This window comes from Schizophyllum commune, assembly GCF_000143185.2.
Source record: "Schizophyllum commune H4-8 unplaced genomic scaffold SCHCOscaffold_6, whole genome shotgun sequence".
Taxonomy (NCBI): Eukaryota; Fungi; Basidiomycota; class Agaricomycetes; order Agaricales; family Schizophyllaceae; genus Schizophyllum; species Schizophyllum commune.
The window spans coordinates 163557-181263 of NW_026089543.1; the positions used below are offsets into that span (position 1 = coordinate 163557).

Below are 17707 nucleotides of genomic sequence, written 5' to 3' on the forward strand. Positions count from 1 at the left end.
GGCGTTTTGCTGGCTTCCGCTTACATGCCTTCTGCCTAGACCGTTATCTCCCTTTGACCCGCGACTTTCCCGTCCTCCCCGAATCTCCACCATACCAAGCGCGACCGAGGGCGACGAGCCTACACGAGATGAGGCGCCACAAAGCGCGCCCTTGCTCCCTCGAGGTCGCGCCTCGAGCCGTCGCCGCAAACACGTGGGGGTGCGAACAATGACATGATGGCCTCGCCGCCACGCCAGGTCATGCCCACACAGCTCCTGACTCATGTCCCACGTACGGCTCCTTGCCCTCTACCCTCATGGCGCCCACCCCAACTTCTGCGGCTGCTGCTCTTCGTTGCTACACCCGCTTACTCTCGAGCACTCTTCCTGAGTAGTCAACGCGGGGGGTAGCCCGCGATTTTTGCGGCGCTTATCGTGACTGAAGGTCTAATGCGCGCAACGTAGTCAGAGGGCCTTCATGCCTTGAGCCCTCATACGAATCAGGGTGAAAGAGTGTGGTCCTCGAGCGAGACCACGTCGCTGACCTTTGCCAGCAATATCTTCCTTCGCCGCCGACTTTTCTCCCGTTACGTCGCGCGCGCGCGCCTATTGGCAGACTGGTTGCCACACCTTCGACCTCAAGCACCGCTAGGCGCAGTGTCCCTACTTCTCATTAGTGGGCGTTTGTGCAAGCTCGCTTCGCCGTTTCGGTCCCATCCTCGACGATCTTGCAGGCTGACCACACCCGCGGTGCAAGGACCAGGCATCACTTTTGCGGCGCTTCCGGCGTGCAACGACGCCTCGCTTTCCTGGAGCATCGTTTCATCCCAATTGAGCGGATCTGGAGGTTCTCTCAGTGAGTTGCCCTGCTGGTCATCAACACCCTCTTCTTCCTTTCCATTTTCCCTACTCGTACGCGTAAGCATTGGCGTGCTCTGACCCTGTCCTCTGTCCTGGACATCGACTGACGTCGTCCCCGAAAGCACCTCAAATTTCTCATCGCCGGTGCCTCACACTGGCGCCTGTCGCCACAAACTTCATTTTTTCGTCGCTAGACGTCTGCGAGGCGCACCGAACCGTCCTCAAGGTCATCGCCTCTCGCGCCGGAGGTACGCGCACTCCCCCACCCGTTGACCGCCTCAAATCGTTTCCGTCGAGCTTTTCGTGCACGGCTCGAAGCATCTCCGCGGTCATCCTGATCATTGGTACGTACCATCACTGACGAATATTTTCTGACTCGCCGCATTGCGTCTTTCAGGAAGAAAACTTATTTCATCAGCCTTTTTGGACGATTCAGTGGCGTCCGCAGTAGGCTGCGCGGCTCCAGCATGTTTTGGTCTTGAAGATTTTCTACGTGCCGCTCGAAGCTGGACAACGGTCGGAAGGCCGACCGTCTCGTCAGGTATGTTCACTCCTTGTGCAGGTGGCTACACGACGTCTAGCGGAAGTGTGGCGCGACCACGGTAGCTCATCCTCGAGATCAGGAAGGCAAGTCTGGGGAATTGCAGGATTGCGCCGTCCGCAACTCTGCGGGTGTAATGGTGCGTCGAGCACCTGATCCTTCATGACTACTCTTCTGACTACCTTTCAACCAGAAAGAGTTCCTGCCTTTCGCGGTTGTCCTGTTCAGGACCGAACACGACCGCGGGGGCTCTCGTTGCTCTGTCGGAAGCGCGGCGAATCCGCGGCGAGTGCCCGCATCCAAGTCGGTCCGGCATCAACCGATGAGTTGACGCTTCTTGGGTCTATGAGCAGGGACTGTAGCGTCAGGAAGTACGGCGCTGTACTCGACTCTGCGCTAGCGCGCCCCTCAGACGCTGTGGGTCCTATCGCCGGAGATGATCGTGGGACAGCTGACGTTTTTTCTGATTAGATCGGCCGGTCGTTACACGCGGCAGGGTCATAAACGGCCCGTCACAGAGCTTGTTCGCACATGGCTCTGATTGCACATTCGGATGCGGTAAGGCCGTGGCGCTGTGTCTCTTGTCTCCTGCCATCATCATCCCCTCCGCTGCTCGCTCCTCGAGCCCTCAAGTCCCTCCGATATGGCTGATCTCCCGCGTCGCTATCGACGACGACGACGAACCGACGGTGGCCGCTGATCGAGAAGTACCGGAATTCGTACGTGGCGACCTTTGTCCTCGTTTTCTGGCGTCTCTGTTCTCCCCCTCCCCCGCTCTTTGGTCCCCCTGGACCCCTCGACCATCCTCGACGTCCTCCTACCCCAATCCACCGCGCTCGACGACGACGACGGCGCCAATCCCCCATGTTTCCTCGGCGCCTCCTCAGCACATACAACTCAACCCCCGTTCCCACGATCCGGAAAGAACAACAACGCTTCCGAGACATCACGCCGACGCATTCAACGGGCCTTCGTTCTCGCCGGTTTTTGACCATTACGCATGTCCTCGTGCCCAGGAAGCGGTGCAGAAGTGTGGCGAGGCCCGCTTCGGCGCGCACGCTGCCCCGGTGAGCTCGTGGGGCGCAGGTGCCGCGCCACGTTTCTATGAGGGAATTCCAATATTTCGGCAGCTATCGATGGTCTCTAGGCTGAGGTACGGCTGCTCCGACGCGCAAAGGTATCGCTCTCGTCCTACTGTGAGTCTACGACCTGTCCTTCTCGACATCGCCCTCTCTCCGCCTGCCGATCCTTCTCCTCTCGCGCTCAACTCTGCGTTCTACTGCTCGGCCCGCTCGGAAACCTCCCGCTATCGCTCATCAGATCAGCTCGCACGGCTCACTCTCGGCATGCGAGCGCTCAACAATGGGCTTACCACGCACGCGCGACTGCGACCATCAGATACTGTGCGCTTCTGCCATTCAGCAGCGTCACCTGCGGACTCACGTAACCCGGCTTTGCCGAGGGCTCGAGGACTTATAGGGACGCTATCTTGCGCGTGAAGCACCCTTTCCCGTTGCTCCTTCCCCGATGTCCCTCTTTCGCGCTCGTTGCTCGTTCCGCCCATCCGTCCTCCGTCCCAACTCATCCCTCGCCGCCGCCGCCGTCGCCTCTTCGCCATCGAAGCCAGCCCGACCTGCCCTCAAGCAACGCCACCCCGCCGTCGAAGCCCCGTCCAAGTTACTCACGGTCCATCGGGAATCGACGGTCGCCGAATGGACGCGAAGGGGGTGGGGAATCGAATTCCCCTGCCTCATGTCGGGCTCGGAAACCCCCCGCGGCTTCGCAGATGCCATTCCTGGACGCCTTCCCCCGGCCTGCGCCGGCGCGCGATCGCGTATGCAACGTCGCCAGATAGGATACCGAGGAGAGCGCGGCGCCGCGGAAATTGCGCTGGCGCGATATAGGGATCGACCACGGTGCGTGGTGATTTTCCTGAATAAATTCGATATACTCACTCGCGCTGCAGGAACTTCCGCTCCCTCTCGTCCTTCGGCTGCCCCTAACTGTTCCATTCCGGCGCGCATGGCTCTGAATACAGTCTTCGGCGCGGCACCCCCCTTTCCTTCGCAGAGAAGGCAGTCGGAGACTGGGGATTGGCTAGACTAGAGACTGGGAGGCGACTTTGGACGGCGGGGGTGCTGTTTGGATGGCAGGGAAATGGGGATTAGATCAGCGGTGCGCGTGGCTGCTTTCGTGCAGTTTCGCTTTCGCCAGTCGCAGTGTACGTCGCTGCAGCTCGCCTCTGGGGCTCCCCGCTGACTTTCTGCGCCTTCAGATATTCGAAAAGGCTTCATACAGTCATATAATGTCGTCTGCTCGCATCTCTGATGCTCATCATACGAGCAACGCCTTGCGCTTCGCAGCGCAGGCGGTGTCATCGTCACCAAACTGGACCCTGGGCGCGGGATTGGGTATCTACAACCAGGCAGTCGAAGGGAACGGTTCGGGAGGCCATATGGGAGCAGCGTCAGGGGCAACTGGTACGTCTCCGTCGAATGACATTGGCTTTGCGCCGCTGACAAGTGCCTTCAGTCCCACCGATCATCGACATGCGCAGGCCCTGGGGGGAGATAGAACAAATACTCCTCCGCGATGCGTCTTGGACTGTCCCGGCCTTCTCCTCCCCCGCCATGGTGATCGTGAGGGCCGGCGAGGGTAGCCCCATCCCCGTCACTCTACCCGGCTCAAGCAGCCACGCACCTTGGTCAAGGGCGCAGTTGCTGCAAGCCGTCCATCGGGCGCTGAATACCCCTCTGGACACCCCGGGACACCGCCTCATCGACACGGTCGGTGAGCATGCGTACTACGGAGGGTTCAGTCAGGTGGATGGACGCACTGTCTCGCTATGTGTAGTGACAAGGAATGAGGCTCGTAGGCAGTTCTCCGGGAACCTGTAGGCTCGTTCTTGTGTACTTCCTATCTACCACATAGTTTCATCTGTACCAGTATAAGCATACTCATCGTGTATATCATCATATAATGCCGTTTCCTACCTCGTGTGATGCCGGTCTGCATCCAATATGAAACGTGTGAGCTCGCCACAAAGTCCCGCAACGATCTACGGCGTCGGCGGCGGTCAAAGTCGAGGTCGCCACTCGAGTGGCGACAACGTCATCAGTATAGAATATCCTAACAAATTGTGTGTTATATTCGTAGCTGAAGTATGCCATATTCTCGCCGCATATGCTTCAGGATCTATGCTCAGCGAGCATTTATCTACATTTTGAAATTACTTTGAAGAGCAACAGGCCATTGGGGCATGCTGCACGATTCGTGGCGCGCGCGTCGAAATATTCTTATGAACCGGCACTCCCGGAGCCCATGTGACCGCGTGAGTCACGGCTGCGGAGTTCGAAAATTCAAACCTCCGCCATCCGGAATTCCCAACTCTCTCTTCCACATCGTAGTAGGATTCGTGGGGCCCTGATATCTGCGCCGATACATATCGTCGCTGCTCGTATCGTCTCTTGATGACTGATCTACGTAGGCTATCAAATGCTGTTCTTCTCCAGTCGACAACGGACATCGTTGCTTGGCGCTTATCCCCCCGGGCCATCGGTCCTTCTCAACTCTGCCTGTCTCTCACTCGGTCAAGATGATGCCTACTTCACTTCTCGCTCTAATAGTTGGATCTTTGGCCAAGGCTACTATAGGGAACGCAGCATCCTACGTTGTGTTCCGAGTATGCGCAAGTCGGCATACGCCGACAGGCGCAGCAATTGCGGAAGCAAATTCGTCCGTCCTCTTTTCTCCTCACTCTCATGGGAACTCTCGTCGATACAGCCTCTGCGATCTTGAAATCATGTCGCTCGACTCGATTCCTCTCAGCAGCGCGATTTCATGCGTCCTCGTACCTAGAATGCGGAGGTGTCCACGCTGCCGAAGTTCACATTTCGACCGGTCTCAGCTCCAAATCTTCCCTTCGCTCTCGTCGTGTAACTGGTGCCCCTCTGGTCTGCGCACCAATTCAACTCGTCGTCGCTCGGTCCATTTCTCGATGGACGAACTACAATGGCCCAACCATACCCATTGTTCCCTTCTCGTCAACAATGGGCCTCGAACTGCTTAAGTACGCGCACGCTACTCGTCTTCCGCCATCGATCTCCTTCAGCCTACTTCCTTTCCTACTCTTCAAAGATGTCCTCACACTCCACGTACTCCTACGGGTCCGATGTTGGCGGCAACGATGATGTGGGCTTTTCTTCACACGAGAGTGGATCTCCTGCACCCGACATATGGCCGCCGCCCTTCCCCGTTCCGGGCGCTCGTCCCCAGTCCCGCGCTCACACACCCGTAAACGCTGTCGTAAACCAGTTCTACAACCGCACGGTCTTTACGGGTGCACTTCCCGCGCAGGGAATGTCTCCTACTCGTTCGGACACTCCCGAAACCGGAGATGTTTTCCTTCGCCACGGAGGAGCGCGTCGTGCGCCGACCCCTCTTCCTCATTTCAGGGTTGGACTATCTTCTTCGTCTGGCTCAGACACTCCTTCAGCTTCCAGCTTCGGAGATATCGCCCCTCGCCGTGCACGAACACCCAGAGCACGGACGCCTCTCCCTTGCAGCGCTATCGAGCCGCACTCGGACCCTTATACGTCGATGTTGGCTTTCGTTCTGCCTCGTGCCGTGCAGGCTTCGGCTGATGGGGATCGGGAGCAAGGACTTTGCTTTCCCGACGGCAACTTCGTCATCGTCTCCAAGGACCATCAGGTTTCCCGCGTCCACAAGAGCACGCTCGAACTACAGGCTCCTCAGATCGTCCGCCAATCAAGGAGCTGGAACGAGGTCTATCGCTACGCGCTACTCAAAAACGCCGACGGCGCGCACGTGGACGCCTTCCTGCGAGCCGCGTTTTGTCCCGAGTGCGTAAATCCGTTGCGTAGGACCATGCCTCGTCTCTAATGCCCCTGCAGGTATTTCCCGGCACCGCCGCAGCAGGTCGCCTTCAAGGTCATCCGCATGGTGTTGACCATGGCGCATGAGCTCGGCGCGATACCTCTGCGGAGACGCGCGTTGACTCACTTGGAGGCCTTAGCTAAGTCAGCGCTTGATTCTCCCAGCCATTGGGCCAACGTTGCCACCAAGCTGTTCGTGGTCTCCTGCTCGCGAGAGGTCGGCGCTCTATGGCTGATGCCCTCGATCATGTACACGCTGACCTGCGTGTCTCCGCGCTCGTTCGACGTCGCCGCACCAGCCGACCACGAGTATATTTATGTCCTGTCCGACGAAGACCACCGCACCATCGCCAATGCTCGGGTCAGTACCCGGAACTTCGGTGAGATCAAGGCGCTCGTCTTCGCTAACACTCGCTGCGTCGATCGCGCGTGCATCAACTCGCGGAATAGGTTACTGGACGTGATCCACGACAGATATGAGAAGGACCCATTACACGCTATGCACACACTATCGTATATTCTCCAACCTGATGCAAAGGAAGCCTGCCGAATCTGCTCGCATTGCTATGATGTGGTCAAGCCCAAAGTGGACACGTTGGAGGACAAATTCCTGGAGGATCTGCCGACTCACTTCGCCTTTCCGACCTGGGATGCTCTGGAGCACATGCGCGAGCAAGACATGGGCTGCCCTGGCCAAATCCTACGCCCAGTGTGGAAGCATATCCACAAGGTTTAGATGACTTTTCTACCACTGGCAACTCGGCCGTATGGTAGATAGCTGTGTACCGTACATTAGGTTACAATTTGACGATCTTCACGATATAACTCAAGCGAAAAAGCTGCACGGTGGGTATGATAACCCGCACGCTTCGACGTGTGGGTCCCGGTGTAAGCAATTCGGCATTAGCCGATAGATCACGTGAGATATTGGAAAAGCATCCGACAATGCAATCGCGAGCGTTTATCCTCCTTTCTCTTGACTCTCATTGTTGCCTAGTCTTCGGAAGCCAAGGGGTCCTTACGATATCTCCAACGGAATAATACGCACTGCTTTATCTGTGAATATATGCGTCGCGACCTCTGTAGACCAAGGTCGACGGCAGACTCGAGGTTCATGATGAGCGCCTGTCCTCCCTTACTTGCCTTCTTGCATGGTATCTGTTAGAAGAGGTCTCTCACACTCAGCCGTGCAGGCCTACACTTGTACTCATGTTATAGGCTCATGATAGGGAAAAATTACAGACGACAACGGAGGAGTCAAACATACGGATATCTCGCGATACAAGAGGCATACATGGTAAGTCCCGATACATAGAGCCGACTAGTCGACGTGATACTTATACAAATCCCAGAATCCAGCAGACATTCAAGCATATACGTCCAAGAGGTAAGGACCCTCACCCTACATAAGCCAACGAATAACATCGCCCTCCAGCGCGACGCTCCGGCTCTCCCCGCCGCCCTCGAGCCCATGCAGCGCCCGCGCCACTTCGCTCGTGTCGAACTCCTCGCAGCGGTCGGGGGGCAGCGCGGCGTTGATGTACGTGAGCAGCGAGCTCACGGTGAGCACGTCCTTCTCCTCAGGGTCGTACGTCGTGCGGAAGAGGTGCGCGGCGGAGGTGTGCACGAATGCGCGGCGCCCGGCCGCGGAGACGAGATCTGGGCGACGTGGTGAAGGCGGGCCGCGCGGCGACGGGCGGTGGGAGTACGAGTCGGCGCGGCGGCGCGGGGTGGTGGATGGGTGGTGGAGGCGCGCAGCGGAAGCGGGGCTTGGGTAGGTGGTGGCAATCATGCGCGGCGCGGGCGGCGAGCGAGGCGCTTGCTGGTGGTCTGTCGAGGGAGGGCGATGATGACCACCGGCAGACTGGTGCTCGTGTTGGCGCATGTCCACGATACGCGAATTGGGATGGTACGGGTGGATGCCTGCTGAGGATGATATGACGATCGCCTGGTCGTCCTCTTCCTCGAACTCGCCATCCGCATCGGCGTCTTCGTCGTCTTCCTCCCTCGGTTGATGATGACTTGACGCGGCATTCGCAGCCCGCTGCTTCTGCACCCGACGCTCGCTAACAACACCGTCAGCTTAGCCACACCGTCCGACAACCAAATTACTCACTGCCTTGCCAGACACTTCCCCCGATGCTGGGTCCATGGATACGCGCAGTACGTGCTGTCCTGCCGCAGCTGCACCCACTTCTGACAAAGCCTACAGAACGCGCGGCTCGGCTCCACAGCCTCGACGAGCTCGTCGCTCAGCAGGTGCGCCCGGCGCTGCTCCGCGTTGCGCTTGCGCGCGTCCGCGGGCTGGCTCCCGAGATACTGGACGGCGCCGGCAAGGGGCACGGTCGCGATCGTCGGGCTGGTCGACGGACTGGCGACGGATCCGCCGGGCGTGGTGAGCGCGGGTGGTCCGGGGATTGGTGGAGGGGGTGCGACGGCCCGAGGGAGCGGGGCGTTATGAAGGAGCTCGGATGGCGGAGGGAGGGTACGCTCCGTCGGGCTCGACAGACGCCGCATGGGCGCCATGACATTCGACTCCGAGGGCGGTGTGTGATGGGAGGTCGCTGCCTTGGCGCTGAGGAGAGTTAGGATGAGTTGACCAAACGATGCAGACAGACTCACAGGGCAACGACGGATGGCGACTGGCCGCGACATGCCTCCCGATGGGCAAGCCACTGCTGGATAGCGCGCGCGTGGTCCTCTGGGTTGACCGACACCCAGTCATCGCACACCGCGCAGAGCACGCGCTCACAGTCGAACTTGCGGATATCCGGATCCTTGGAGAACGTCCCGTTGCACTCCTCGAGGAGGTGCGAGTTCTTGTTGCTGAGAACAAGGTAAGCCATCGTCGACCACAACCCGCTGTTGGACTCACATCTTTTTCGCCAGGCATGACTTGCGGTGAGCGTCCCACGGGATGCTGCAGTAGGTTGAGTTGGGTCGGAGGCGGATCCACTTGTTGCAGGAGCCGCAGAGTACGCGGTACGCCTCGAACTGCGCGACGTAGCGATCGTTCTTGAGGTACGCGATGCGCTCCTCCTCCGTGCGCTTCGCCCGGCGCCGCTTGGTGGGTGGGTGCGAGAGGGGGTGCGATGGTGTTTCTGGCGAGTAGAAGACGGTCTCCTTCACGGACACGGATGGCGACGAAGGTCCCCGACTAAGTCATGTAAGCATCGCGGTCATCTTTCAGTCATATCATGCTCACCAGACAGCGCGATGGGCCTCCCAGGCGGCCATCGATAGCTCTCCCGTCTCCGTGCTACGGAGGGAGACACGGTTTCCGCAGCGCTCGCAGGGGACCGACGAGCGGGCATCAACCTGCTCGCACGAGCGCGAGGCGTCGGGAGACGACTGCCGTCGACGGGACGCAGGCGTCTGTCGCTCATCCTCATCGCCCGATGGCGGCTCCTTGCGCTTAAGCGTGTTCCTGGTAGCCACGTTAGCGGCACGTTTATCGACATGCGGGGTAGACTTACAGTTCGGGGCTAGACGAGCGCTTCAGCGCGGATGGTCGGCAGGCGACGGTGCTGCTCGACATTCTATTCGCGAGGGTGAGTGCGCTGGCGCTAGATGTGCGGGAAGGACGCTCACTCGTGGTCAGGACGGGGCGAGGACATGGCGGGGCGAATAGCGAAAACAAGAGACAGAGATGTGGAAATGAAGGAGGGCCTTATATATTCCAGAGGTGCGTGTTCGGGTCCAAGGCTGCAGGCGGCGATGGATATAGCTATTCCTGTGCGTATTACGCCATCAACCGTCGCGACATACACAACCTTCAATGCACTTGCCTTCCATGGACTCGAGGCGCTGCGTGATTGACTTTCCTTTCTCGACCAGCGTTTCGAAACCCAGCGCCGTCCCGCGATTCGCGTCACTTGCACCGTTACGGTTTATGGCTACCTCTAACCCTCTGACACCCCCGTACACGAGGCCTCACACTGATCAGCGATTGTTTTCTCGCAGACTTTAGGGGGACGCAATGATGTTCCTTGGTGACTTCTCCCGGATCCCGGTGAGGCGCGCTCCCCTCTTTTCATTCCAGGTCCGGTATATGCACTGACATGCCTGCAGGCAACTCGCACCGTTCATACTGATCGTCTGCTATCTCCTCCGATATCTTACTCGACTCTCGGTCGGCGCCTATTCCTGCGTTCCAATGGAGCCCCGGATGACTCACGCCCACGATCATGTCGTCGACACCGCGGGTTGCGATGTTCTACTACGAAGGCGCCTAGAGCGGCGAGGGCCCCTCGAGACATACGGCGAATCTTCTGTCTGTCAGAAAAGCGCGATGAACCGTGGTCGTCGGGCTCCTACCCCCAGCACATGTCCGCCGGTCATTCAACACCCGTTCTGTCGCGAGAGCCTAAGCTTGCGCATTCCTGTTCCGGACCTCGCCTTGTCCCATGCGTGCATTCAGTGCCGCGCCACGCGCAGCGTTATTCGGCCCTCCGTTACCTCACACCCGGTATGTTGTCGTCAGGGCGTTCATTGTGCGCTCTCGGGCTCCCTCATGCTCCGCGCGCGTTATGTACACAAACACACTGGCCGGGCCTGCGCTTCCTAGAAGCGCGGGTCTGCGACAGAGCTAGTTCGACTCGGTGCGCGATGCTGCGTCCTCGAGGCGCTGGCTCGGTGCGCTTCTGACATGATGGGTAGTCAGTCATGTTCGACGTGAGCTTCGTCTGCTGTGTCGATAGGCGGCGCGACATGTCCTGACCAAAGCTTAGTATTCAACAACAATACAGCTCCGGCGGGACACAATGGAACACTGACTCGGACCACATCGCGGCCGTGGACACCGGGGTCTGCGACTAGTACAATCCATCATGGCGTCCTTTTCAATTTTGACGTGCAGGTCCGTTCGCTTCCCTTTTGTCTGCCTGCCACCGATAATCACCGCAGCCCGCTGGGGATAATGCCCTCGACATCAGTCACTCGCCAGAAACATAGGTTCGCTCACTCAAGTAAGCTCGCCAACATTTACCCCTCCCCCCTTCACCCTCGATGCATGATGCTTCACTGACAAGGTTCGAGCTGGCCTCTGACATTCTAGTGCCGCGCCCCCCGTAATGCATGACTCCCCTGAGCCTTTCTGATCAGGCGGCGATATCATCTCGCCACGCCGCACTGTGTCGTCTCGTCATTTCCGCGGGAAGGTAGAACGCGTTCATCAGCCAACTTTACGATTCCCTCGTCCGGGTGAGTTTCCATCTAGGCGCCGATCTTTTGGGGATTAACGGGGAATGATTTCGCGCGAGTTTATGTGCGCGGCGCGCCTGCCTGGCCTTCATGATAATGTACGTCCCCTTCACGGACAGAGGACCGCGTCGAGGTGTGTGACCGCCTGACGCTTTTCTTGACTTTGGGGTCATGTCAAGGTGCGTCTCGTATGACCCGCATGTGTCCCACGAAAATAACTTGCGCTTGCGGCAGACAGCAGAAATACCCAGCTCTGCGAGAATCAGCAGTGCTGTCCATCATTGGCTCGTCAGTCATGATGGCTAGCTGGCCTCTGGCACCACGCCAGAGGTTCAATCTCGATCTCCGAGGTGGAGGTCCTGTTGTCACGCGCCAGCGCTTTTGTGACACGCAGACGGTCGGTGAGTTAAGCAGGCCATCCTTTTCCTGACTAACTTGTACATCCTCAGACTGATTGAGCATCATTTCACGAGCCTCTGACCCATGCGCTTCTTTGGCGCGCGATACCCCTCCTCCCTTGTTTTCCGTCTCTCTTCTCCTCCATGATTTTCTCTTCCTCGATCCGTGCTTTTCTCGTCCTCAATCCGTCATCTTCTCTTCCTCAATCCGCCATCTCCCCTTCTCCACGACGCCTCCATCACAGCCTCCACCCACCGTCGCGCGCCACGCATCGCGGCTATCGATGTTGGTGCGTCACGGCAGCGATGTTCTGAGGATGCGCCACAGCAGAGATGTTGTATGCGTGCGCCACGGCAGCGATGCCAGGAGCATGCGCCACAGCAGAACTATCAGACGTCCCGTAAAACATCCTGACGACGTTACCTTATACGTACTCTGGGCGATGCTACACATTCTCTCGATACGTGCTGTTCACGCCACCGCTCTTAGGCTATCAGGACCATATTGCTCACGCCGCCCCCTTCATCCCCATCAAGTGTTTTTTTTGCTCATGACCCCTCAACGATCTCTTTGTGATCTTCTACAGACGCTCAACTTGAACACCCTCCTCATCTCATCGCGCACGGTCGGTCCGAAAACATCCACTCCACTGCACCCTGTCAGCAAGAGTCTCAGCGCTGATCAGGTCAACCACCATGTTTGCCGGACGCCACAGGGCGCACAGAATATCTGACCGCGGGATGCGCGGATCCCGAGGTCGGGGCCGGGCAACGTGTCCCTGGGCAGCCGCATGCCGTGTCACCGCCAGCCTCGTGTCGGGTCATCGCCAGCCGCATGTCGCGCCGCTACGAGCTGAATGTCGTATTTTGACCGGATTTTATTGTTGTCGGTGTCATAGAAGGTGAACGCGTGGTTAAGGGAGCAGGGCGCGTGGCTGGGAGAGTGCGCGTGGCCGCGAGAAGAGCATGGTCCGTGTCAGATTATGGGGTGATTCCTGGGCGGTGGAGAAAAGCGGAAGAGATGATCGCACTCGTGTAGTTGTTGACTTCTCTATGAGGAAATAGCTAGCGTCTTCATGGGACGGAAGGGTGGGAGATGCGCTTCCAAAGACCTAGAAGCGGTACTTGGATAAGTGGTAGAAATCATCGACGTTACGGGTAACGGAGGACTTGTCGAAGAACAATGGAGGTTTACGGCTTTGAGTCTGACAGTCTTACTTACCCTCTCCCGTCAGACGCAACACGCTGCACTGTCAATTCCGGCGCATGTTTGTTGGGATTTCCATGCGCCGCAAATAGAGATAAAAGGGAATGGAGTGTGTACCTCATGCGCAGACGACAGGGAGCGCTCCCGGGAAGCGCGCGAACTCGACCTCAGGCGCTAGGAAAATAAGTATGACATCGACATGAGTGCCGCTGACGAACGCTTGAGTACTCTTGACCAACACTTGACAGGAGAGCAGCGCTTGACCCATCGTGGCATGGTTCACACATTGATCGCGGTACAGCCAGCATATGTATAGCTCGCGAGGTACCGGCGCGCCTTGTCCATATGCTGCATCTTTCGCGAGAGGATCCGCAACGCTAGGAGCGTAGTGGTTTACGCGGGCTAAGAGCAGTCATCTCGCGAACTAATCAAGTCGTGACTTGTGGACCATAAGCGTGCTTCATACACGCGATTAGGTAGCGTAGTGCTTTCGCGGGAGGGGACCTAGAGCGTGCCGCTAAGACTTGCCGTAGGCGACGGGATCAGCGAAGGACGAGCACGACCAGGCGTAGTTCGAGCTTCCCAAACCGAAAGGCGTCATGGGGAGAGGCCGGTGTTATCTAAGCGCTTGGTCTGACGACCTTCCGGTCTGAGTGGAAGTTTGCGGAGGCATATTGCCTAGCACGAGATGGAGACCAATGTCGTCGTCGACGTATTTTGGGAGGGCCATTTGAGAAACTCGATACCATAAGCCAAAAAGCGCTAAGAGCAATCACTCCAATCGCGTCCATCGCATGGCATGCATCCTAGATGGCGCATTCATCCTGAACGGGCTTAGCCACAAAGACAGACGTACCAACCTACGGAGATCCGCGAGGACTCACGGTCTGCGCCAGCGACACAAGGCGAAAGAAATGAACACGCACCCTCTCATGACTGACCGCACCACCGCACGTAGGCTCCAGCTGTCTTGGAGTGACCATACGGCCGCGATCCCGGGGGCCCATCGACTTCATACCGCTCCTGTCAGACCGCGCTGTGCTTCTGGGTAAATTTCCGCATCTGGGAAAGCAGCCTACCGCGACTCACCGTACGTGTCGGTGATTTATATCCGGTTCATCTGAGTGTTGGACGCAGGGGCAGTGGCTCATCACGGTACCGCAAATGAGCGGAGCATAAGACTAGAAGTTTGTTGTGGATTGAACACGCGATCGGAGAGGTCGGCGAGCGAAATGAGACGGAGTGCACGGAGTGCACGGAGTAAAGTTCATGAGAATCTTGAAATCCATCAGGGCTACGATCCACTTTGGACGCCGGCAAGCAAGCGCAGAGTCTGTCGAGCGCCTTCAAGGCTTGTCATGACGGTCGGGGTAGAGAACATTGAGGTCAGGTGACGGGACTCCGACAGACGCCCACACGTTCGGCAATTGCCGTAGCGGACCCAAAGCTTTAGATTCCGTTTTGATTCCATTCGGGGAAGTTCTTCATAGGCGTGTAAATATTGTTGGTCAATTAAACAAAGACTGGAACACGGCAGAGCCTTGTACCACCTTACGACGAGCACCTCCAGCTTGCAGAGGTGCCGTGTACGCACGTACTGGGGCCAAAACGTCAGTGCTCTGGCGTCGGCCTTTCCTAGAATGGCCATTAGCGTATAGTACGAAGCAATATCGGTGGTACGCACTGTATTTCCAATTGGTAGCGTATACTCACGACAACTACTCGGCTCGAGAGGGGCAGGCTTATGCCGCTTTGAGAGCCGCCGCGGCGCACGGCGCGCATGACCTTCGTGGTCAGAGTGTCGTGTGGTAAGCGAAGGTCATGAAGGTTGTTAAGAGGGGGGATCGTCGTCCAGAATAGTCGAGCTATGGGCAGAGCCGCTCGTTAGGGAACAAGCAGGTATGCGCCTCGAGAAGGGACACTGACTTATAGGATAATTTGCTGCCTAGGCTGCCCAGAACCGAGGCTATGCCACGAACCATTGGAGAGAGCGTACTGCTGAGGTGCTATATGGCACTCCGGGCGTGACAGAAGTTCGCGCGTCCCTGAGGGAGAAATGGAGAAACTATAGCGTCTCGAGAACATGCGGCCGTGCGGCGCGCGAAATTCCGCGCCTGCGTTAAGCGCCGCAGGTCGACGTGGCGGTGAGGCTACCCATCGAGCTTCGGCGTATCTGCAGCGAAAAATAGGAGACGCTGGCGCACGATTTGTGGCGATGTAAAATGGAAAAGCTAGCCCCGGGCAGCGGTGGTGTACCCGAAATCCAGGTTGACTCCAGAGACAATTGGATGTCGGCGGAGTTTTGAGAGAGAAAAGTCCACCTGGGCTGCAGGATCTGGGGACGAGCTAATGAGGGAATAGCGAAGACACACCGGAGAGTTCGTTAACGCCAAATCGGGCGAGTAATCCATAGAGCGGGGTAGGGGTATGGGATGTCGCGCGAATTTGTGCGAGGTGGACTTCCCGGGAAGAAATGGGTGAGGCTTGTACTTTTTCTGGTAATCGAAGGTTGAGGAAGCCCCCTGACCGCCAGGACCGCAGCGTCCTTCGTCGTTACAAGCGAATAAAAGACAACGGAAGCGATTCTGGTAGAACAGGCAGATTCAAGCTCGGAAGTCTCATGCAAATAGTCCCTCTGAGGATATCATTCAACAGTGAGAGCTCAAAGTGAGATCTGTGGTCGGGTTTGAGCGACATCGCGCGGAGTGTTGTGAGCGCTGCGGACAAGAAGTGTGGCGTTCGCTTATCGAATATTGATGCGTTCGCGCGTGGTCCCACCGAACCGCTTGCCACACGCCATCATCATGGCCAATCCGATGGACCTGCCCGAGCTAAGGGAGATCATATTCGACTACTTTGACCCCTTCGACATCCGCAGCGTCCGATTGGTGTGCAGGAGTTGGTATCCCGAAGCCGATCAAGCATTCTGGAGAAGCGCCCACAATGCTCCCATGATATGGTCTTTTTTGCGGCTGTTTCCCGAAGATGCATGGGCCGAAGATATGGTGTGTAAGATGCCAAGACTCAGGGAATGCCTGACCTTGTATGGCTCTAGATTAAGGAGATACCTGAATTCAGAGGGACAGCAAGAGTCCGTCGCGAGAATTTCGTACGTGTTCATCGCGTGGTATTGATTCACTCCATTGCTGAACCAGCCACGGCAGCGCTTTATACGTGACCTGCGGCCTGAAGACTGGATACCAGTCCTCCAGCGGACCCGATTTGCCAGAGTACAAACCATGGCCTCTATGGCGAACGCCGTCAACGTCATCACGAAGATCCTGGCCTGCCCACCACCGGGGGGCGTGGTCCTTCCAAACTTGAAGGTTCTTCATGTCTTTGTGTTTCTCCAAGATGTGGAACTGCACAAACGACTATTATATCTGATCAATCCATCGAGCCTCGCTGTGTTCACGGGCATGGCAGACGAAAATACTGTCGGCCCCGACCCTAACGATTTCGCATCCGCCTTCCCTCACCTCACGCACGTCACCCTCATGATGAGCAGCGGCAGCTTCCTCAGATGGGACATCCCTATCTCACACGCGAGGCGCTTCAATATCTCCGTAGTCGAGGCGCTTGCAACATGCCCCCGCCTATCGTACGTTTCGCTCAGTCTGGAATCGGTCTCGGCAGTCGATGCTCTGCTGGTGGCAGCGAGAAGCTCTTCTATCAAGCGACTCGTTCTGAATATACGTGACGGCAAATTCCCTCGCCAGCTGATATATCCCACGGACTACGCATTGCCAGCACACTCGACTCTCGGCCAGCTCGTCCTAACCGGTCTGACCCTCGCGGATGCGCGATGCATCGTGGAGCGAGTGTGTCCGCGCTCAGTTCATACTATCGATCTACTCCACGCAGACGCCGAGGACGAAGAGCAGGACCACTTCGCCGAGGACGAAGGCGCCCTGTTTTCTGCCCTCCAATCGATACATTCCCAGTTTCTACCATACAGATCCCTGCGAGGTCTATCCTTGCGCGGAAGCCTTGCTGTACCCGCCACACTCAAACTAGACGACATACGCATGTTCGCCGCCTTCCCGAACCTGACCTACCTCTCGCTCGCGCATCAGTTCACGTACATCGCGCTGGATGACGCGGACTGCGCGACAATCGCCGGGTGGTGGCCGAAATTGCGTCTTTTCGGTGTTGGAGACCCCAAGCATCCCCAGGAATACCTTCCCGAATGCACTCTCAAGGCGGTATTGGCGTTCGTTACCCGCTGCCCCGAGTTTATGGCATTCCAGATGCCGCTGGACGCGACGGATATCCCCGAAGTCGAAGTGGACTCCAGAGGACGGCCGTTGCGTTATTGGAGTCTCACGACCCTGGCGGTCGGAGACTCACCGATCGACGATGGAACGGGGCTCGGCGCATACCTCTCAACGGTATACCCTGGTCTGAGTATGGTCGATTATCGCTTCCCGGAGAACGGAGACGAGGAGATCGAGAGACAAGCAGAAGAGTGGGATCGCGTGAAGGTCGCCGTCACTGGGAAGTCCGCCAGCGATCCTCCCGAGCCTGTCTTCATGTAGAAGTCGAAGGTGCCTTTGCTCTTTCTTTCAGACCAGACTACTCATCGACATGATTACTGCGCGCAGAAGTCCGAACACGAAGTACA

At 57.6% G+C, this 17707-nt stretch overlaps 5 protein-coding genes across 5 annotated transcripts; 4 read left to right on the top strand and 1 right to left on the bottom strand.

Moving 5' to 3' along the window:
* Positions 1–2486: 2486 nt before the first annotated feature.
* On the top strand, positions 2487–3376 carry SCHCODRAFT_02277838 (uncharacterized protein). The gene is made up of 4 exons (XM_050342256.1): positions 2487–2577; positions 2780–2784; positions 2852–3297; positions 3348–3376. The coding sequence occupies exons 1-3, from the start codon at positions 2518–2520 to the stop codon at positions 3234–3236; spliced, it is 450 nt and encodes a 149-aa protein (XP_050199861.1). The 5' UTR covers positions 2487–2517; the 3' UTR covers positions 3237–3297; positions 3348–3376.
* SCHCODRAFT_02277860 (uncharacterized protein) lies at positions 3291–4288 on the top strand. The gene is made up of 4 exons (XM_003032365.2): positions 3291–3297; positions 3420–3602; positions 3657–3861; positions 3914–4288. Exons 2-4 carry the CDS (start codon positions 3528–3530, stop codon positions 4276–4278), a joined length of 645 nt encoding a protein of 214 aa, XP_003032411.1. The 5' UTR covers positions 3291–3297; positions 3420–3527; the 3' UTR covers positions 4279–4288.
* A 1230-nt stretch (positions 4289–5518) lies between these two features.
* Positions 5519–7012, top strand: SCHCODRAFT_02748293 (uncharacterized protein; the record flags this gene model as incomplete). The annotated part of the gene is made up of 2 exons (XM_003032364.2): positions 5519–6243; positions 6295–7012. The coding sequence occupies 2 exons, from the start codon at positions 5519–5521 to the stop codon at positions 7010–7012; spliced, it is 1443 nt and encodes a 480-aa protein (XP_003032410.1).
* Positions 7013–7460: 448 nt separating this feature from the next.
* SCHCODRAFT_02624785 (uncharacterized protein) lies at positions 7461–10165 on the bottom strand. Its single transcript, XM_003031919.2, has 8 exons — positions 10065–10165; positions 9868–10009; positions 9753–9815; positions 9482–9703; positions 9152–9433; positions 8899–9102; positions 8393–8851; positions 7461–8342 (listed from the first exon to the last, which is right to left on the bottom strand). The coding sequence occupies exons 3-8, from the start codon at positions 9812–9814 to the stop codon at positions 7679–7681; spliced, it is 1893 nt and encodes a 630-aa protein (XP_003031965.2). The 5' UTR covers position 9815; positions 9868–10009; positions 10065–10165; the 3' UTR covers positions 7461–7678.
* A 5722-nt stretch (positions 10166–15887) lies between these two features.
* Positions 15888–17621, top strand: SCHCODRAFT_02503724 (uncharacterized protein; the record flags this gene model as incomplete). Its single annotated transcript, XM_003032363.2, has 3 exons — positions 15888–16088; positions 16139–16192; positions 16248–17621. 3 exons carry the CDS (start codon positions 15888–15890, stop codon positions 17619–17621), a joined length of 1629 nt encoding a protein of 542 aa, XP_003032409.1.
* Positions 17622–17707: the final 86 nt, after the last annotated feature.

Coding starts and splice junctions, on each gene's coding strand:
- SCHCODRAFT_02277838 (XM_050342256.1), top strand. CDS start 2,518: ATGGTCTCTAGGCTGAGGTACGGCTGCTCCGACGCGCAAAGGTATCGC.
- SCHCODRAFT_02277860 (XM_003032365.2), top strand. CDS start 3,528: ATGGCAGGGAAATGGGGATTAGATCAGCGGTGCGCGTGGCTGCTTTCG. Junction 3,603..3,656: donor TCGCTTTCGCCAGTCGCAGT/GTACGTCGCTGC, acceptor CTGCGCCTTCAG/ATATTCGAAAAGGCTTCATA. Junction 3,862..3,913: donor AGCAGCGTCAGGGGCAACTG/GTACGTCTCCGT, acceptor AAGTGCCTTCAG/TCCCACCGATCATCGACATG.
- SCHCODRAFT_02624785 (XM_003031919.2), bottom strand. CDS start 9,814: ATGTCGAGCAGCACCGTCGCCTGCCGACCATCCGCGCTGAAGCGCTCG. Junction 9,434..9,481: donor GAGGCCCATCGCGCTGTCTG/GTGAGCATGATA, acceptor TACATGACTTAG/TCGGGGACCTTCGTCGCCAT. Junction 8,852..8,898: donor TCGCCATCCGTCGTTGCCCT/GTGAGTCTGTCT, acceptor AACTCTCCTCAG/CGCCAAGGCAGCGACCTCCC.